Genomic DNA, 21,649 nt, shown 5'->3' with positions numbered 1-21,649 from the left:
GTCGAGTTGAGGATGGTGATTGCCGGAACAGAGTAGGAGGCAAGGTCGTGGCCGATTATTCCACATCCGTAACAAAGGAAAGGTAACTTTTCGAACTTGAAAGAAACCCAAATTACTTTTCCTGCTACCGAAATATAACGCCCGGGGCAAATTGGCTTTGATAGATCTATCTTTAATTTGAACCTGAAGAACTCATTTAGGATGGAACAAAAGGAGTTATCCCATTTGAGCTCAACAATATCGCCTCCAGTGCAAGCGATTCTGGTGATGTTTTTTTCAGGTCGGGCTTGGAGCGGAACGCCATAAATGCGGGTCCAAAGACTGACTGAAGAAAAGGCACAGTCTTTCCATCGTTCTGAGTCGGGCCAAGGCATAAGGAGGAGGACACTGCCAGTGAAGCACCACGGTCTTTTCTCTATGAGGCGTGCACACTGTTTGGGGTCGGAGAATTCGAAGCCAATGAAGAAAGTGCCATCGGATTTGTGGGAACTTCGAGCACCATGTTGATTCACCCCACCAGAGACAGGAGATGATGGTGATGATAAGCTTGAGGGATCCTATGCGTGGGGCAAGAACCTTGCCAATCGTAGCTGAGGAACGAGGGTGAGAGGCCGAACGGGATCCGCAGTCACAGAGAGTGTCATCCCAATCTTCTTCGTCCATCCTGAGCAAGGCTGTTTGGTTGGCAAAGAGATTGATTCCGGAGGGGAGATTTAGGCTGGGATTAACATATAAATAATAACCTTGAAAAATGTCAAAAAATAGTACATTACGAATAAAATTAATTGTAAACAAATATGATGTACATCAGAAACATCTATTATCTAGTCTTATAATTTTATTGGGAATATGTGAGTTTATTTATAATTCAGTATGATGTACTTTTACTGTACATAATTTGTGTATCAAGTATTCAAATATGATATGCAATATATGTTATTTTTTATAAATAATATATATATATATAATAGTTTATAATTACAATATCCCTTATAATTATTTAAGTTATATGAAATGTATATATAGAAAATTATGTAACATGATTTGATAAAAAGCTACAAGTTAAATATAGGGGAAGTTAGGCATATAATCTATCCAAACACTCTACGTTAAAATTATAGTTTAATTAATTAAAAAATTAAGAAAATAACTAAAACTAAGACATGATAGATGTATCATATAATAGAGACATAGACATACGTTTTAGGTATTTCTTTAATTATTTAAATAGTTCAGCTATAATTTTAATGGAGGGTAATTATTATAGTTTCTTCTTAATAATATCTGAACAATAATGTAATAGGTAAGAAGTTGTTAATATTATTGAAGTAATAGATAAATGTTAATTTTTAGTCTCAAATTATATGATTTTTTTTATTTGTCGTCTTTGATAAAATAATTATACACCGCTGAACTTTTCAAAAAATCTATATTTTTATCATATACCGAATTATATAACAATTTGTGTGATAATGATAGTATTCTAAGATAAGGTCTTACTGTTGGTATTTTAGTGCTCTTAAATTTGACATGTAACACTAAACTTTATAAAATAAAATAAAAAGTCAATTACACATCGAACCATAACAAGAACGATTGTAGTGGTGCTCTAAAAAGAAGATAATTAAGCTTATGAGTCATAGTTTTCTATTTCATTATTATCATTATAAGGCATGACAATGAGAATTCCATCATGACTTTTACAAGCATGTGTGATCACAGTGCTAATTATCAATCTCTTAGTGGAAATGCTATCAAAACTAGCGTGAAAATATTTCATCATTGTAATTTTGCGGTGTTAAAGTCAAATGAGAGTGCATGCTATCATTTGGTGGGCCAATTTTATTATGACCAAATTAGCTTTTACAATGCTTGCAAATAATGCTCATAATAAATAAATAGGTATCTAATAGCTCACTTTGTGGCGGATCTATCTTTGATCCTAGTATTATAAACTCACAATATAAAATGTTCACAATAAAGCTAGTGTAGTAAGGCTCCGTTTGGAATCCGGAAAATAAGAGAGAAAGTGAAAATAATAGAGAAAATGAAAATGTGAGAGAAAATAATAGAAAAAGTCAAAATTCTAATTGTGTTTGGAAGTCATGGAAAATATGAGAGAAAATTGACGGGAAAGTAACGAAGAGACTAGTTTATTTACATTTTTTGCCCATTTTAGAAAATTACATTTTTAACCTAAAAAATTTACACTTTTAACCCTTTTTTTTTTAAAAATTTCATTTTTACCCTGAATTTTTTTCATTTAGACCCCCTAAATTTTTTTTATTTACATTTTTTGCCCATTTTTAAAAAGTTTTACCTTTTTACCCTAAAATTTTTTCACTTTTGACCCATTTTTTTAAAAAAAAATTCATTTTTACCCCTGAATTTTTTTTAATTAGACCCCCTAAATTATTTTTTTTACATTTTTTGCCCATTTTAAAAAAGTTTTACATTTTTACCCTAGACAAATGTGATCCTCTCATAGACAAATGTGGAGAGATTCTCATTTTCCATTTGATTTTCGAAGGAAAATGAAATCCTCATTTTAGTTATACACTTTCCCTCGCATTTTTCATCATATTTTTTTTCTACCATATTTTCATCAATCCAAACAACCTAAGTAAAATAGGAGGGATTTTCATTTTCCTTTCCCTCCTATTTTCCGGGTTCCAAACGGAGCCTAAAAGTTTGGGATTAGTGATAATTTAGAAAACAAAGCAATCATGCGATCAACATTTACTTGATTTTTTTTTATGGACATGCGATTTGATTAGAACAATATATATATATATATATATATATATATATATATATATATATATATATATATATATATATGTGTGTGTGTGTGTGTGTGTATTCTTATCATAATTTGTTGCAATTTGCACACACACAAAATCATAATTTGTTCATCTCTTTGTAATAATGGCTCTGATATTTCAATGGAGATTCGAACAATTATATCTTATCCTTTTTTAAAATGGATATGATAATTTTGATGAAGTTGGAAGATGTGAATCCATTAAAGCAAAGTGAACGCGTATTTAAGACATTGTCGGCCAAAGCATGAGTTATTATAGCAATGTAAGCATGTTCGATAGTATGAAAAGGAATTTATATTGATACAAATTTCGAATATTCACCTTAATATACTTTTACTGTGCCACAATAAAGATGTCACACGCAACCACTCTTTTTTTTTACAATGCATATGAAGGAAAAATAGTAAGTTTTGAAATTGACATTTCATAAATAATATCTCATTTTTCAGTAGATAAAAAAAAATAATAATAATAATAATTCCGGAGTCTTACACTCAGTTTTAAAAAAATAAATAAAAAATCCAGTCAGTTTTATACAAAACCTAACCTCAAATTTTAACGATTTTTAAGAATAAATATTTTAAAATAATAAAATATAACTATGTGTTTTTACAAAACTTTGTGATGTTTGCTACCAAGAATATGCCCGTATTGTTCGTATAATAATGTCTACGGTTTATAAGTGTTTTTCAAATTATTAATGCAAGAGATCAACAAAACTCTAGGTTTATAAGTGTTTTGTTAATTTTTTGCAAAGTAGTCATTAACATATGAAAGGATTTGAGAGAGAAGAGGATTTGTGAATGAAGCCAGAGAAAACGATTTCTTTCGTATTGAGTTCAACTGAATTGATTACAGAGTATATATGTATTACATCTAATTAACTCTGACATAACTAACTCTAACTAACTCTGATAAGCTAACTACGTAGGTGAGTCACAGTCAATGCACCAGGTGTTTGTGCCATTGACTGTGACGTGACTCTTACTCCCTAACACCCCCCTTCAAACTCAACGTACATGCTTGAGAGACTTTGAGTTTGGACCGCATAGTCTCAAAGGCATTACTTGAGATTGGCTTGGTGAGAATGTCAGCAATTTGATCCACAATGGGAACGTGTTGAACCTTGATTTGCTGAGCCAAAACTTTCTCCCTAGTGAAGTGCAGATCCAACTCCACATGCTTAGTCCTGGCGTGCAAAACCGGACTGGCTGCAAGATGAATTGCACTGATGTTGTCACACCACAACACTGGGATTCGACTGCTCTTGACTTGTAGTTCTATGAGCAAATTCTGCGTCCACATGACCTCAGATACCAAGGAGGCAAGGCTGCGATACTCTGCTTCAGCTGATGAGCGAGAGACTATGCTTTGCTTCTTGGATTGCCACGAGATTGGACAGCTTCCGAGGAACAAGCAGTAACCTGAAGTTGACCTCCATCCAATCATATCTGACCCCTAGTCTGCATCACTAAACCCAGTCAGGTTGAGTGGCATATCAAGGCTGCGTTGATGTGTGAGATGGAGTCCAAAGTCAGTTGTGCCACTCAAGTATCTGAGTATCCTCTTGACTGCTTTCCAGTGATCCTCAAGAGGTTTATGCATGTACTGGCACGCCTTGTTGACACTGAAGGCTAACTCTGGTCTTGTGATGAGTAGATATTGCAAGGCTCCCACTATACTCCTGTACTGATGTGGATCTTCAACTGCTGAGCTGTCATATTGATTAAACTTGATTTTAATTAAAATATGTACTTTTAATTAAGGATTATGAATTAATTAAATTAAAAAAACACTTAAATATTTGGTGTAATTTTTATACAAAATGAACAGTGTTACATTAAATTTGGTGAAACATTGTTCATTTGGTGTAAAAGTTATACAAAGTATATAGTTTTGAAATTTTAACCATTAAAGAGTTTTTATTCTATCTATAGTGTTTTGAGGTAATGCATTGGAGATGCTCTAAATTGGCCATTTTCTTAAATAAATAGATAATTTGACTAACTTTTTTTAACAAAAAGTTGATCATTTAAGTTATATACTAGGTCCGCCCTATTTATATAATCACGATGTTTAACATATACTGATGAGTTAAATAGTCCAATTTACCTTTAGAAATTAGGTAATCGGGATTTAGGTGAATTAGTCACGTCTACGTCTCAGTCCTAAGATGTGGAATGTCTATAGGCTTTAGTAGGATACACTTTTAAATTCTTTTGACCCGTAGCTTGCAATCATTTCACGCCGTAAACAAATGGCGAGTTTTATATTATGTTATCAGGATCATAAACAAATATAAGCTCCTTCAAATATGTATAATATTCATAACTAGTAATTAAATACTTATGGAATTGGTTTGTAAATAAATAAATAAGACTTTTATCATGATCCTGCACTGTTCAGTTTGTTGTAAAATAAAAACTATTTTCGAGAAAAAAAAAACTAAAATAAAAAGGAAGAATGCAAAAAATTTTATCTGAAACTGTACATAAAAATGCGATTAGTGTGAGGTCGATTAAGTAAATTTTTGTATGGTCAGAAACAGTGCAGAGCTAGAAACTCAAGTGAGGGGAGCAAATTAAAAAAAAAAAATCATATAAATTTAGGCAAAAAGTTCAGGTCTTAAAGTTCATATAAAAAATGCTAAATTTTTTAAGGCAAAAAGTTCAAGTCTTAAAGTTCATATAAAAAAATCATATAAAAAATGCTAAGTTTTTTAAGGCAAAGATTGCAATTTCTAAAAGTTCAGGTCTAAGAGTTCAGGGGGGCATTTGTCATTCTGGACCCAAGATAGATCCGCTCCAAACGGCCAAAATAGACGACCCAAGCTTAATGGGGTTTAAATTGCTTTAATGAAAAAAATTTCCATAATAGAAGGCATTATTTTAAAATTTTATCTTTAGGCCGTCGAATTTATTAAGCCATGGTCGCATTGAGGCACGGGCGGAGGAAGAAAGTAAGCATGGGGGAGTAAATATAAAAAATTAAAACATGTGGCATAAATTATTGTTTTTTGATGAATAGTATTGTAATGGTACCGAAATTTTGATTCCATGAGCCAGAACATTATTTTGGTACAGTAAATAGTAAATAGTGCCAAAACGGAATAAATTAAAGAATTAATATTTTGTTCCGTTTCAATACGATTGCCCATTTTCCTTCAAGCTCTCGAGTGGAAATTTGTATATTTGATACGAGACAAATTTTGTACAAAGATATCGGAGCTTACAATCTCACACCGGTGAGTCTGTCTTGTCAATTTCCAGTTGTGAGACTACTACTACGACCTTCAATTTGTTTCATACAAGGAAGTTTATGATGGCTCTTCAAAACAGGCTCTATATCATTAAAGTTATTTCCCTATTTAAATTAAAATTGTGGGCCTAATCCCACACCTATCTTTTCATTTTTAAATTTTTTTTTCTTCCATGCTTTTCTTTGACAAATTACATTCTTCTCTATATTCCAAATTAAAACCAAATTTAATCATGACAAAGGCCAACTTCCCCACTATAAATTGAGACATGGTATCTACCTAAAATATCATTCACTCTACAAAGTACAAAGTACAAACATACATCTCTCTTAACCTCTCTCTCTCTCTCTCAAGAAAAAAAAATGGATGCAACAAAAGTGGGGGCATTGTTTTTCACTCTCCTCGTGGTGCTCGCGGCGGAGACACGTGTCGCAAGCGCAGTGACTTGCAGCCCAATGCAGCTAAGCCCGTGCGTGAGCGCGATCACCGGCCCGGCTGCACCGTCGATGCAGTGTTGCGCAAAGATCAAGGAACAGAAGCCTTGCCTCTGCCAATACCTCCAAAACCCGAACCTCAAGAAATTCGTCGACTCTCCCAATGCCCGCCGAGTCGCAAACACTTGCAAAACCCCTTATCCCAAGTGTTGATACAGAAAGAGAAAGAGAGAGAGTAATATGTCTTAAATTATTATGCAAGCTTAATTATATTTGAGGCGTTCTTGTCATGTAATTCTATGTTGCTATGTGTGTGGACGTGTTACTATTTTCTGTTTTATGTGTGGGTGTACTAAAAAGTTACTTGTTTCCCAAGTTATGCTAATCATGTAATAAGAAGTGTTGGATTTTGTTATCTTCTTCTTCTTTTTTTTCCTTTCTTACACATATGGTTCGATTTTTAATTGCATAATGTAGGAACACTATAATTGCGATCACGCATTTTTAAAATCAGAAATGAGGCATTTTTAACACCAATAAAAAGCCAAGAGTTGATTAGCCTTGGTCACGTAGCTTCGTTATGTTTAAATTGTCCAAGAACATTAAAAAAAATGTTTTCATTAAACAAAACAAAACAAAAAAGGAGATATTACAAATCCTTGTTTTAATTCCAAATTTATTGTTTGTATATGTTAAATAAATCTTCTAAATCACTAATTAAGGCAAGTATATCAACAAGATAAGATCCAACATAAAAAAATTACCAAATTCTCATTATATTTTATGTTTCTTGGATGACTATATAGATACAATGTTTAAAAATAAAAAATAAAAAAAGGGCTTGAAAATGTTTCATTTTGTAGTTCCTGCATCTGTATAAATGAGGCATTTTTAACACCAATAAAAAGCCAAGAGTTGATTAGCCTTGGTCACGTAGCTTCGTTATGTTTAAATTGTCCAAGAACATTAAAAAAAAAATGTTTTCATTAAACAAAACAAAAAAAAGGAGATATTACAAATCCTTGTTTTAATTCCAAATTTATTGTTTGTATATGTTAAATAAATCTTCTAAATCACTAATTAAGGCAAGTATATCAACAAGATAAGATCCAACATCAAAAAATTACCAAATTCTCATTATATTTTATGTTTCTTGGATGACTATATAGATACAATGTTTTAAAAAAAAAAAATTTAAAAAAAAAAAAACGGCTTGAAAATGTTTCATTTTGTAGTTCCTGCATCTGTATAAATTCGGTTGATCAGTATTTTTCTATTTGTCACTCTGATATATTTGTTTTTTTATATTTACGAAAGTCTTTTCAAATGGCCAATTAAGAAGAAAACATTTAATCAAGAAGTAACTATTGCGTCCAAAGTAAGAAGATTATTTTCTGAGAGCTCTCAAGCTGGAAAGAGAACTACAACGTTGAACAAGTGCGCTCAATTGGCATAAGCCACAGCCAAAAAAATAAAAGATTTTGGAGGAAAACTCCAAAATTCATTTACAAAATGATGTAAAAAGTCAAGATAGAAATTTACAACAACATAATGAATATTGGCAACATACATGAATTAAGAGGAAAAAAAAAAAGGAAAACACCTTTGATATATAATTCACAAGTTGAGTAGATTGGAAATCTTGTTCCAACCACCGGTGATCCACGGCCTTTTATCGGCGGGAAGTGCAAAATTGAGCTCAAACATCTCCCTCGACATGTTCCCACCGCCTTCGCAGAAGCCGACGAGCTTAGCCACTATTTCGGCGCTCTCTTGCACGTGCCTCGGGTCGTGTGGGTCGATCCACAGCTTGTTCACAAACTGGATTCTTCTCTGCTTCCCCTCCAGAGGGACGTCCCATTTCATGTACAGTATCTCTCTCTCCTCCGCGGTCAAACGTGTGGTCAACCTCTTCGCAAGAAACTCCCTCTCGCGGCTCAATGCTCGGAAACTACAACAAGCTTTTTTAGTACACAAAATCCGAGGCAACAAAAGCTAAAACCTTGATCTGTAGAGACTATGGGCTTAAGATGAACCCTTTAACCGCCAATTTAGTTCAGTTTATAAAATTTTGCAAATTCAACCAAGTTCAGTTAAGTTTTAATTTAGTTAATAAATATTTTACTAAATCTACATGAATATTTCCTTTTTGTATTTAAATAACATGAAAATATAAGTTAGCTGAAATTCAAACATCCGGTAAATTTTGGTTAAAAAAAATAAATCCAAATTATCTATATACCAGCATCTTTATCTTTACTTGAATTGAAGCTCAAACCTTGATGATAAAGAGACGGTGAGATCATCTCCTGTATTGTGATAATGATGAGCAGGGCTTGGGCTTGCGTTCCCGAGCTGGTTCAAATGCTGTTGCAGCCACGTTAAGCGCCTGAGCTCGACTTCCATGTAGATTTGATCAGCCGGGTCGCCCTTGAACAGCAAGTAGAACTGTGTTCTGTGGATAATGGAGACATAGCACACGTCCCAAAGCTCGATTATCATCTGCCTTTGCTCCTTGAAAGTGACCTGCCATGACATCTGAGGCCCTTCTGGCTCGCATGAATCGTCATCCTCCTCCAACTCGTAACCGGCTTCTTCGTTCGCTTCCAACTCCAGAACCTGTTATTATTATGTTACATTGGAATTTGTTGCAGAAAAAAATAAATCATAAAAATATATGTCTTTAATTACCTGACAAACTAGGAGCTGCTTTTGGTATTGTAGTTTGGCTACTCTTTCTTTTAGCTCGGTGACATAGGCTCTTATACTTCTCACGTTCTCTTCAGCCGCGTTTTGGAACATCTTCTGCATTTTCTTCATGTTGACGGAGCTCGAGCGTTGATACACGGGAGTGTTTTCCTTCGACGAGACATCTCCGCCGTCTTCGCTCTTCGTAGGAGTGCCTTTCTCAGACTCCGGCATCGTCTCGAAATGATCGTGGTGATGATGATCGGAGGGGGCTCTGTTCTCGATCTCGGGCTCCAAGACTTGATCGGCGGTTGACAGAGGCGAGCAAGGCGATCGTATGAAATTCGGACGGTTGGTACCATTGCTTGCAGCCAAAGGAAGTAGCCTTTTCTTTTTCGATTCCTTCTTCGGGGACGGGTCGGTGGTGGCGTTGTTGCTAGGAAGAGACATGACCAGTTTGTCTATGGACTTCTGAACGTTCTCGAGCTGCTCCTCGAGATCGGCTATAGTGCTGCCTTGCGAGTGAAGTCTCGTGATCTCGTCCTTCAGGTTTGCACCCACACTATTATTGTTCTTCACTCCGACGTCTTTCGGGGTCGATCGGACGGACTGCATTCCCCTGATTTCTGCTTGCAATTTAGCGATCGTCTCTGCTGCGTCTTGGTTTCCGAGCCGATGACAAGCGACCTCCTTTTGGAGTACTTCAAGGGCTCGATTCGCCTCTTCTCCGAGCTGCTCTTGAAGGTGTTCGAGCTTGCGAATCTCGTGCATAAGAGTAAAAGGAGCCGATGATGATTGCCTCATTGACTGTCTCATCACCGACTTCCTCAGTTTGTTCACACGCCCGGTGTCTTTGTTATCGCCACATTGTGTTGACAATGCGTCGGAATAGGAAAGACACTTCTTCACACTTGGAACTGGGGGCGATTCGAATGGGTTGGTTGTAACCTGAAGTGTGTCGTAAGATATCAGTATATATTTATAAATTTACTAGCGAAAAGTAGGGAGACAAAGTAGACCTGTTGGTCCTCGTCTAGCTTTTTTCGCAACTCGTCAACTTGTGCAGTAGCTTGGTCTCTTTGGCGTCTTAGTTCTTCAATCTCCATTTCCATCTGTCAAAGCAATTAAAATCATATATGCGATCCTCAATATATGATTTAATAAGAAAAGTCGAGGGGGTGATTTTCTATTATACCTTCTGAATTTTCAAATCCTTTTCTCTTGACGGATCGGGTGTCTTTAATTCTGCCTCCAGCCTTGCTACTTCCTTCTGAAGATGTTTCACTAGCTGTTTGTCGGAGACAATCTAGACAGGAAAAAAATTATGTAAAAGATTAAATTATAATCGTTTATCCAAAACTGTAGGGATACAAAATTACTGAGCAGTGAATTGCATACCATGTTCACTTGGGCATTATTTGTTACTTCTTTTGCCCGTGATGCGAACAAGAGTGTGTTTCGGGATTGCTCAACGTGGCTCATTGCGGGGCTCAAAGTGCATATAATGGCAGTGCGCGCATTTCCTCCAAGAGAATGTTGAAGAATGCGAGTGAGCTTCGAGTCTCGATATGGTATATGACCACTCCTTTTTCCAACACTGCACCAAGATAAAATTCACAAACTGTAAACAAAACATTTGAATTTGTTCATGTACCTACAAATAATACATTTATAAATATAGAACATTAATCATTTCTTGCCCTATCTTATAACATTAACTACTTGACATATTGAATATTAAAAACAAAAAGAGAAAAACAAAAAACAAAATAAATACCTGAGCTTCCTGATTACTGTTGTGAGCGTCATAAGGCTAAGGTTAATATGGCAACCTTCCCTGAGCCTGACACCATCTGTATGTGTCTGCGAAGCCCTTTCACTTCCAGCCAAATCTACAAAGTTCTGCATAATAATATGATGCCATTAAAACACCATAACAGAAATAAGAAAATAAATAGAAACATCATCATATCAGTCTTATTACCAGGCTTGCGACAAAAGACCTCACACAATTCGCGTTTTCCCGGACTGTGCTTTCTATTGTCTGTGTACAAAACTTATTTGTTATTAACATTGAAGCATAATAACCAATATCTCACATCATGAGATAGATATCGTGGTCAAAACCTACCAGCCTTATTATCTGATGCGAGCGCGAACTATTGTCGTTCAGTGCAGTTTCCCCAACTTGTCTTTGCGCTATTATAAATAGAGAGAAAAAAATCAGACACATAGTCAATTGATTCCATTATAAATAAATAAATTAGAATAAAATTAAAACCAGGACTTTCCTGTACATATCAAAGACTTACCCTCGCATATGCTGATTAAGTGTCTCAAATGCTCATCATCTTTCGCAGTTTCTTCAACCAATTTCTCGACCACTGTCCCTTTCTGTACTCGAGGAATAAAAACATGCATTTTGGTTATCATTTATTAATTGCTTGTCTGTGACTTCGATCATGAGATAAAAGATTTACAACTGTTACTTACATCCGGGTCATCTAAAAGCTTCAGATTTCGACCAGAGTCAGAATTCAGCAAGTCCCTAACATTCTCATTGTATATTTCAAGACCAGAAATCTTGATTGAAAAATCCCTCTCTGGAGTCTGCACCAAAGCACAATTTTAGTCTCTAAACTCTTTTTTACTGAAAATGCATGTTTTGTGGGTAAGAAAGTTACATTTAGTATATGGTTGTAGATATCATGAACAGCTTTCTCAGTTATTCCTCTCATTGTATAAGTTTTCCCGCTGCTGGTTTGCCCATAAGCAAAGATAGTAGCTGCAAAATCGGATACACAAAATTAAACAAATAAAAAGCTAAATATCTTTACACAATATCAAGATTTCTAAACCCTTGCATTATTACCATTAATGCCCATCAATGCAGACAAGGCAACATTCTTCACTCCATCGTAGACAGTTTCGGTTAAACTGGAAGGGCCAAAAACCTTATCTGCAACAAGAATAATCAAACTCAACTAAAAAATTCATCATCTATTAGCTGAAATGCTAGTGAAAATCAGGGTTAAAAACTATATATTAGTTAATGAGTTGTACTGTAGGAACAGGTAAAGCAGACATTTATATGATCAATACCAACAGCGAAGAAAAATAGACTACAAAGTTCAACATGTATTAGTTGAAATGCTAGTCAAAACTACTGGTTAAATCAATTGTACCATAAGAACAGGTTATTTAGACAATTAGATATGATAGACTTAAAAAATCAACATATATTAGTTACAATGCTAGTGAAAATTGGGGATAAAAACATTCATTAATCAATCAATTGTACCATGAGAACAGGTTAAGAAGGAAAACAGATATGATCAACTAAAGAATTCAACATCTATTGAAATGCTAGTAAAAATTATGGAAAAAAAAAACATTTACAAGTTAAATCAATTGTACCATAAGAACAGGTTAAGAAGAAAAACAGATATGATCAACTCAACATATATTAGTTGAAAAGCCGGTAAATATTAGGGGAAAAAACATTTATTAGTTCAATCAATTATAGCATAAGAACACGTTAAGCAGAGAAATAGATATGGATCGATACCAAAGGCAAAGGAGGCTGATTGAGCTGATCGTTCCTGAGAAGTTGGCTTATACACGATGGTGTTATCGTCGATGCAATCCCAAGCGACGTTGTCCCTGGCAAGCTGTTCTCTTTTGCTCAACGGCCTTACTCTCACCGTCACCACGATCTTCTCTTCCTTTGCCGCGCCTCCTCTGGGCCCACCGCCGGGCGTTGACACCGGAGTCCTATCAATCTTCGACGAAGGTGTCACCGGAGTCCTCTCAATCTTCGACGAAGGTGTCCCTGGAGTTCGGACCGTCATATCTTCTCTGTTTGGCTCGCCTATTATTTACTCAATTGACTGGAGAGAGAAAAACACAAAATCAAGGAATTCTGAAATTAGCATATATATTGACAAGCCATACGGATATTTGAAGAGTATAACAGCAATCTTTCGTATCCTACAGAATTCAACGAGCAGATATATCTGACAGTAAATCTAATTTTTCTTTTCTGAGATCAGTGCCGACCACTTGTGCTGATTCAATTAATCAAGTTCGCTTGGGTTCAACTAAGCATTTACGAAAAACTATTTGCCTGACCTATCATTTTTTTTTTCTCGATTCACTAGAGAAAAACAATTCTGAAATTAGCATTGAAGTAACTAAACCTACTTAAATAGTGTAAAACCGATCTCTCGGATCTGACAGTACATCTAATTTTTTTGGGAAAATTGTGCTGATTCGATCAATCAAGTTCGCTTTTGTTCATAAATGCTCAATCCTTGATAAAAACAGCACAAATGAAGACCCGATTCTTTAGATTCCTAAATTAGAAACATATTATAGGAAGCTGAAGAAACAATAAAGGAGAAGAAGAAATGGTACTCACTGAAGAATGCGAAGCCGAACTGGACAAAGAAACTTGTCGGAATTTCGGCAACGAAACTAGATCAGAGAGTGCTTATTCAGGCAACGCTAAGATTTTTAGGAGAGCGTCTTACAATTCCAGAGAGAGAGAGAGAGAGAGAGAGAGAGAGAGAGAGAGAGAGAGAGGGGTGATAGTGGGATTTTGTGTGTGTGCTTGTATGTAAAAAGGAATTCGAAATTTTAGGGTCCCAACGGCTAGTTCTCTTTTCTTGAGTTAATCGCCGAACACCAGCTGGGCAGCGTTTCAAGTTATAACGGTTTATTTCTTTTCTTTTCTTTTTTTGCTTTTTATTATTATTTTCGGACACAAATGGACAAAAAGGAAAAGGAGTCTATTGTCTCTATTGTCCCTGAAGTTTATGCTTATTGTACTACAGCCCCCCTTGCGGGCCATAGTTTCCATTGTTTATTTTTCTTTTGTCTTGTTTGTAGAATCTTTTTGGCGATGCATATATATATGAGCGACCAAAAAGAAAAAGGTTCCGTTAATAATAAATGGGTAAAGACGCATGGTTTACTCACAAATATAATTGATTGGAAATATTTATTACTGCAGACAATTAATTAAGTTAATTGCTTCATTACTCAATTTATGAACTAGTTAATTGCTTCATAAGACTCAATTTATTAACTCACTCCAAGGAGAGAACAAGATAAATTAGGACAGGGATTGAATTATATTCAACATAATAATCACAAGGTATATTCCAAATGACCATACTTTTCCATCTTTAGACTTGGTCCCCGTAAGGTTTCTTTTACCATCACACCCTGATAGTAAAATAAGATTTTTTTTTTTTTTAATTGGTGACCCTAATAGTTTTAGTCACCAAATTTTAAAGAGAAGAGTTGTAGCTATTTTCTCGTGCTTTAGTTTCATGAAATTGGAATAGTTTTATCAGAAAATTATGAAAATAACTAATTTAAACGTTTGACATCGTTAAATAAGTAACGTTTGATAAATTTTAAGTAAATAGTCAGCGTTTAGTATATGGAAGTAGCTATTTATTTAAAATTTACGTAAGAAAATGACTATTTATCTAAAATTTACCAAACGTTAGCTATTTAGCAATATTATTTCAGCTAAACGTTATTCAAAAAAAAAAAGATGACTATTTCAACCTGAAAGATGACTACCTTATCTTCGTAACAAAAAAAAAGAGCATAATTAACGTTATTCAACAACATTATTTCAAGTTTAAAACAAACAACTAAAATGTTGTCTCCTCGAAGAAGCATCCCCTCCAACTTCATCTACGCACCAAACCACCTGAAACTAGCAACCAAGAGGCCCTTAAGGCACACACGCAGTGGTGGTGACGAAGTCGCACAAACCCTTATCATCCACACACCGTCAACAACGCCCAACCAATACGATCACCAAACTCGAGGGAGTGGGCGGATATATAATCGCAGGCTCTAAGACCCGACCGACAGCGGGAGAGCCTTGTCAAAGCAAGAGAAATGGATGAAAATCATGATCTCATCATAGAAAACGGGTCTCCCACATTTGAGTCATGTTACCGTTGAAGACTAACCACTACTACGCCAACCGACATAAAACCGAGCCCGTGGGAATACAACTTGAAATAATATATAGGGGGTGTAAAAAAAACTTCCAAGAAAAGGCGAGGGAAGGGAAAATTTAGTAGAGCCTCCACTCTCGGGTCGGAGCACACAACCGATCAGGCCAACGGCGGTGCCTAGGCACTTCAAGAGGGAGTCAGCGACAACTAGGGAAGAAACCCTATACGAGTTCAGAGAATTTTTTTTTTCAAGAGGAGAGAGAGCATAGCCAAAGCATAGGAATTTAGGCTTTGTTGTTCATTAGTACCACAAGCTTGTGTCAATATGTATATCCACCATTCTCAACATTCACTGGACCAAACCAAAAGCAATTAACTCCTTGGGGGGTTTTGCGGCAGACTCAATCATAAAATTGTTCTTGATTGATTGTGGAAGACTCAATAATAAAACTTAAGCACCAATAGACCGATCTAGTGATAAGATAACAGCCAGCAATCTGAAATGCTACCAACTTGATTAGATAAACTTAATATAAGAATAAAAACCCCAAATGTTTACAAGTTACTCAATTCTATTTATAAATTTCTTTCCTCATCCATAGAAAAATTAGAAGAAAACAAAAAATTTTCCATCGAAGTGGCTATTACCAAGTGAACCCTGATAATAATGCTTATGCATGAAGACATCTTCCAAAAAAATATATCCAAAAACAGTTAAGAGGAAAGTACTACCACACGCAAACAACGAGCATGGTTGTGTGACTTGTGTGAGAGGGCTCATTTATCCTTAAGATGTCTTCAAATCTCTCATCTCCAAACGCATTCTGTGTATCCTTTAATTCTCTTCATCACGCCTTTTTCACCTTTCGTTTTTTCTTTTTCTTTTTCTTTCTAACTTTTTTTTCGATTAACTTTCGGGGATGTTAATCTGCTAGGTGGTCTCATCTTATAATATATAAATTTCGTCGGAAGATACATTGGGTTTCATTTTCACCTGGCATAGGTGCCGTGTGAAGTGAAGAACTGGAAATCGGGGTGAGTGACTTGCCAGCGTCTCAGCCAATTCTCGGCAGCTTGCATAAGCGAGTTGGCCTGATGCGATTCGTTGATCCCGTTTTGAATCCACATCGACCCTTTCAGCTTGTACGAAGCCATTCCAAATACGGTCAACGAATACTTTGGAATCCCATCGATCTCCCTTGGAGACACCATTGCCGGTGCCTGACCACTTCCTGTTATATCCAAGCACATGAAAAATCAAATCACAGCTAAATGTTATTTATCGGATGATATTCACGACAGAGAAGAGATGGTAATATTTATTTCTTAATGATTACCCACATGATAAACATTAAGGTTAAAAACTATACAGGAAAACAAAAAATCTGACTATTGTCACTAGCTTCTTGTTCTGGTTAGAAAGTTGTTGTCCATGGACGAAAGGACATGAGAATCAATAACAGTTATTTACCCTATTTTCCAGCTGGAGCATTAACTGGACAACCACAAGAGGAATTTGAGAAAAGCCCATTCCAACCATATCATTTACTCTTATCTTGCAAAAAGCCAAGAACTTGCTATTTACATCTTTTACAAGTTTTCAATAGTTTTGTAGCAAAAATACAATTTTATTTACGCTGTTGACATTTTATTTCAGAAATACATTGCTCTTGATTTGATTTCACAGAGTGGAGTTACCTGTCATTGGTGTAGAGAGAGAATGGTATGTCAAAAAGCAAGCGTCCAAATCTTTTAAGGTCGGACCAGTGGGAATTCGATAAATCGGATACCTACAAAATGTATGGCATGAGAATCAATTTTAGGTCTTAATAATCTTCATGTTTCGTATAAGAAAAACGTATATATAACTTGCATACCACGCCACCGACAACCAACTGGAGGGCAAGAGATCACAGCTTCGAAACGTCTTCAATCCGGGATATCGAGATGCAAGATCCGATATCTATCACAACACGAATAAAACACATAAATATACATAAAATTGATTTTTAATTTTTTACTTTTTTTATATAATCATGAATTTTGAGCTAACTTTGTCAGCCAGTGGTTCACGGGTATAAGGAAGATCTCGCTCGAGGTATTCAAAGAGAAGTTCTCCTCGAGAACTCCGAGCCTCTCCTTCATCGCTTGAAAATGACTCCTTTGTTGCTGCTAGATGATCGAGTTTATTAGTATTCCACTGATCTATAGCGAATTTCAAGACTTTTTCGAGCTCGTAATCGCTGCTTCCGTCGCTGCTACTAGAATCCCGATAAGAGTCTCCATCGCTATCCTCGCCAACTTGCCTGGCCACATTCAAATCAAAAGTTACTAAAACAACAAGTAATTCTTTGCATCCCAACACAATGATCATACACCAAAGTCAGCTCATTTCATTCAAATTCAGAAGATTTCTGCAGAACCAATTCCTTAAAACTTTCAACAAGTCTTATGTTTCATATCCTACACCGAAAAGAAAAAGAAAAAAAAAAAGGAAAAGGCGATATACCTTGAGTTTGGAGTTGAAGAAGAGTGGCCGTAAAGTTGAATAGCGGATAGATATGGAACGTAGTATTGAACCACGGAATCGTGACCGTCGAGGATCAAAGGCACTCCGGCTCCGTAAGCGCTCCATTCACGGAATGATTCCCAAAGATGGCTCAGAGAAAAGTAATGCTGGAATTCCACATCACATGTCTTCCAACAACCCCTCATCGTCGTCTAAATATATTACCCAAAAAAAAAAAAAAACAGTCACATTATCAGCTAATTATCTCTTAATTAACTACAATTATTCGGTCAACTCGAGTCAATCGCTTGGTGTCTCTCCAATGATTATCGCAATAAATCAGTTTTTTTAAAAAGGAAATAGAAATCAAACCTTGGAGAAATACTGAGCCGGAACGGAAGGCGTGGTTGAGTCCAAGAACCTCTCCAGATTACTCGAAGGCTCGGAATCTGTGCTCTCGCTCTTGCCTTTTCGTTGAGCTTGCTTTTCCTGATTCTGATTCTGATTCTGTTTCTGATTCTTTCTGGCTTTCGCCGGAATGTAAAACCTATCATCGCCGCGAACCGCTCCGAACTGTAATCCCGTTCCCAACATTCTTTCGGAGTTCAGACTTTATCGAAAAGAAAAAAAAATTCAGGCAAAATAGAATGAAATGTTCGTCAAGTTTATGTTTTTTTCATTTTTTTACTCCAAGCTCGTAATCGTAGTTGGTCAAGTCGTCTGTTCGACGTGTATCGGATTTGTGACTGTTCAAACGCCGGAAAATCTTGAGCTTTCTCGGCAACCAAACAGAATACTATAAATCGGTTGTGGAGGAATTTTTTTATTCAAAATTACGCGAATTTGATAAAAACTGGCTTTCGTTGATCCGATTATAGAGAGAAAAGAAATTAAAGCCAAGAACAGCAGAGAGAGAGGAGAGAGAGAGAGAGAGAGAGATGCTTCAAAACGGAGAAGAGTGGACAGTTCTGTGAAAAATGAAGAGACAAATTCTTCTTGTTTTTTTTTTTTTTTTTTTTTTTTTGTGCGGTTTGGAGGGTGACTTTGTAAAGAGTTTTATACTTTCGGGTCAATTTAGATTAAAAAATATATTTTGTGGCGCAATATGGGAATTGGCGAGGCGTGTTGTGAACTTGTGAGTGGTGACCTGGTGGGTTTCGAATTTTGATGGGGCTGTGGATTTTAGTGGGACCGGAGTTATATCGCACGTGCGAGGCACGAGTAGGTGAGAATGAGATACGTGCGACCATAGAAGTACGTGGATTGAGCAAACTAGTAAAGTGAGAGACTGACGGTTCTGTAATTTCTAATTAATAACTTTTTTTTCAACCAATTAGCTAGAAATGTGATTACATAATTAATAAGTTTTCTTTTTTCTTTCAATGTGTCGATTTCAGCTAACTTTCGTTAAAAATATTTTGTCTTGTGCATTTATGACGAGGATTTGTTTGTCTCTAAGCACAAAGTAAGATTTATTAAATAAATTAAAAACACAAAGGAAGATAAATAAAAATAAAAAATAAAAAATAAAAAATTATGTTTCTATGAATTAGGTAATGAGCAATTCATTGTTATAAATTTTGTCGTCCAAGTCGCTAACGTTAAATTCAAGTCCTTTCGTTTATTTTCTAGCATAAACAAGTTATTTATATCCACTATCATTAATAGCTAAGCTTTTGTAAAATAAAAAAAAATAAAAAAATAAAAAATAAAAAAAGTAATAGCTAGGCTTTCTCGGAATTATATATTAGCTATTTACCATTCCCTGTCATGAATTCAGAATATGCCATTGTAGTAGTAAATGCATAAGATTCATAGTTATCTGCTACATAGATTCCAACTTAAAGTAGGGAACTTAATATTAAAAAAAATTGATTGCAAACATTCACCCGCAACCCGTATTATTGTAATAGAGAATTTATTTTTCGTTTGGCAGATATTTTTTTTTTTTTGTAAGGCAGCTCTTGCTGTGAATGAAGACTTCTATTTTGAAAGTAATGTAAAATTATCAATTAGGCTATGAACCACTTCTTTCGCAAAGATTGTAATAGAGTATTCTTATGAGTTTAACAAATTAAAATACATCTTTTCCACACTAAAAGAAATAGTACATTATCTTTTGGAGCTTCTGAGTTATCGATTTGGAATCTTTACAATGTTTACTTGTGACTCACGCAACTTTATTTGTTAGCATTAGCAGTCATTTTTTTTCTTTTAGTTTTGTCGTTTTTAGTTGTTAGCTCAGTGATTTACGACTAGTCGTTTATGATTTAGATGTAATACCGGTGTATAAAAGGGATTTATCGTTCCTTAAAAGGGATTTATCGTTCCTTTATTCAATTAATGAAATATTCAGAATCATTCAATCAAGATTCAATTCTCAAATTATATCTTGCTCACTATTTTCATCTTCTTCGAAGTCTCAATTTCAATATGATATCAGAGCGATTCCGCGCTATCTAAGATCTTCGATTCTTTCATCATCTCTTTTCATGATTTCAAGCTCCGTTTTTCAACACATCCATGGTAGAAACTGAAGCCTCATCGACAAAGACACATCCTATAGGAATCACCAGAGTTCCAAGACCTAGATCGACAATTGAGGATCCATTATCTCCGTTCTACCTTCACCATTCAGATTCGAGTAGAGGGAGCCTGGTTTCGAATGTTCTCACAGCTACGTGTTGGGAAATGATATGATATCAGATTCGAACTATCGCTTTGATACCCATTGTTGAGAAATAAAGTGGTATCAGACACAAACAATCGCCTGACACCAATTGTTTGGAAGTCGCAAGTTGGTATCAAACACGAACAATCGCTATAATACCAATTGTTGGGTAAATAAATTTGTTAGTATACGACACGAACGATCGCTCCATTGTCATTTGATGGGTAAATTACTTTCCTAGGGTTAGCTACAGTTCCCATGTATTGAACACGAACAATCGTTTCAATACTTCTTATTGTGTAACCAATCTCTTGACCCTTATCATATGTTTACTAAGAATACACGAACAATCGATAATCTTAGGATATCTTTAATCATGAATTTTAAGGTACCATACCAACATTCTTTTGATTGTTCTCAACCTCGGTTAAGTACAAATGACATTACCTCTTCCAATGACCTACAGTATTGCAGTGGAGACATTTATCAAAGCTATCCCGCTTCTTCTCTTTCCATTTTCCATTCCTCTTGAATTTTCTCTTTTCCTTCTTGGCAGAGAATGGATATACCCTATTTTTGAAGTGGAATGGGTAACGGGTATACCTTCCGAGTAAATGTATGTAGAAAAGTTTCAACCTGTTACCCGTTTGATAATTTTGTATAATTATAAAAAATAATAAAGCAACACTTTCAACAACCAAATGTTAGTTAAGTGATAACTAGCCCTTATAACAACCCGATTACACCTATTTTGTTGTCCGAACTCGCTGAAATCTTAATCGGTCTTACCCGTTTTTCTATTTACCTGATAAAAAATGGTATTTTCGGCATGTTCAAAACGGGTAACGTGTATAATTGGCAAGCATTGTAAAAACGTCAATCACAAAGAAAAATGATATATGAACAACGTCATCAATAATACCAATTTGAGCTGTTAAAGTCATTAGAGGGGTAGAGTTGATGAGTTGATCTTGTTGCCACGGTTGAAGAGAAAGCCAACCTGGCTGTTGGAGTAGATAATTGATGCCTTTTTTGTGTCCGAATTATTCTTCTCTTGCTTGTTTAGATAGATACAGCAATAATGGTACTACAAAATATCTCGAACACAAATAAATAAAGTTTAACTAAAGTGTAGTGTCGGTGAGGATAGGAATGATCAGATAGAAAGATACGAATTTTTATTAATATTATTTATTTATCAACCAATTCCTTTTAATATTTAAAACAAGGGTAAATTAGATTTTTTTTAATAATTATTGACGCTATCGTATGTTTTTAC

The 21,649-nt window shown here is 35.4% G+C and overlaps 2 protein-coding genes and 1 pseudogene across 2 annotated transcripts; 1 reads left to right on the top strand and 2 right to left on the bottom strand.

Moving 5' to 3' along the window:
* Positions 1–6,367: 6,367 nt before the first annotated feature.
* LOC149384045 (non-specific lipid-transfer protein 2 pseudogene) lies at positions 6,368–6,933 on the top strand (annotated as a pseudogene).
* Positions 6,934–7,885: 952 nt separating this feature from the next.
* Positions 7,886–13,798, bottom strand: HIK (ATP binding microtubule motor family protein). The gene is made up of 15 exons (XM_089628420.1): positions 13,627–13,798; positions 12,775–13,096; positions 12,079–12,165; positions 11,891–11,991; positions 11,700–11,816; positions 11,519–11,600; positions 11,338–11,405; positions 11,191–11,250; positions 10,984–11,108; positions 10,605–10,803; positions 10,402–10,512; positions 10,226–10,318; positions 9,210–10,154; positions 8,797–9,137; positions 7,886–8,469 (listed from the first exon to the last, which is right to left on the bottom strand). The coding sequence occupies exons 2-15, from the start codon at positions 13,055–13,057 to the stop codon at positions 8,136–8,138; spliced, it is 2,946 nt and encodes a 981-aa protein (XP_089484546.1). The 5' UTR covers positions 13,058–13,096; positions 13,627–13,798; the 3' UTR covers positions 7,886–8,135.
* Positions 13,799–15,668: 1,870 nt separating this feature from the next.
* LOC149384043 (uncharacterized) lies at positions 15,669–18,694 on the bottom strand. The gene is made up of 6 exons (XM_089629351.1): positions 18,072–18,694; positions 17,700–17,911; positions 17,244–17,496; positions 17,068–17,153; positions 16,889–16,980; positions 15,669–16,422 (listed from the first exon to the last, which is right to left on the bottom strand). Exons 1-6 carry the CDS (start codon positions 18,291–18,293, stop codon positions 16,181–16,183), a joined length of 1,107 nt encoding a protein of 368 aa, XP_089485477.1. The 5' UTR covers positions 18,294–18,694; the 3' UTR covers positions 15,669–16,180.
* Positions 18,695–21,649: the final 2,955 nt, after the last annotated feature.

This window comes from Urtica dioica, chromosome 10 (assembly GCF_054948205.1).
Source record: "Urtica dioica subsp. dioica isolate 48M chromosome 10, U.dioica_male_clone48M_v1_H2, whole genome shotgun sequence".
NCBI lineage: Eukaryota > Viridiplantae > Streptophyta > Magnoliopsida > Rosales > Urticaceae > Urtica > Urtica dioica.
This window is presented reverse-complemented; position numbering and strand designations above follow the sequence as displayed.

Excerpts from the sequence above, each read along its gene's own strand:
- LOC149384043 (XM_089629351.1), bottom strand. The coding sequence starts at position 18,293 with ATGTTGGGAACGGGATTACAGTTCGGAGCGGTTCGCGGCGATGATAGG. Across the intron at positions 17,497-17,699 it reads TCTTCAACTCCAAACTCAAG|GCAAGTTGGCGAGGATAGCG; the intron begins GTATATCGCCTT and ends GAATGTGGCCAG. Across the intron at positions 17,154-17,243 it reads GTGAACCACTGGCTGACAAA|ATATCGGATCTTGCATCTCG; the intron begins GTTAGCTCAAAA and ends GTGTTGTGATAG.
- HIK (XM_089628420.1), bottom strand. The coding sequence starts at position 13,057 with ATGACGGTCCGAACTCCAGGGACACCTTCGTCGAAGATTGAGAGGACT. Across the intron at positions 11,251-11,337 it reads CGCATCAGATAATAAGGCTG|ACAATAGAAAGCACAGTCCG; the intron begins GTAGGTTTTGAC and ends TTTTGTACACAG. Across the intron at positions 10,155-10,225 it reads AGCTAGACGAGGACCAACAG|GTTACAACCAACCCATTCGA; the intron begins GTCTACTTTGTC and ends GACACACTTCAG.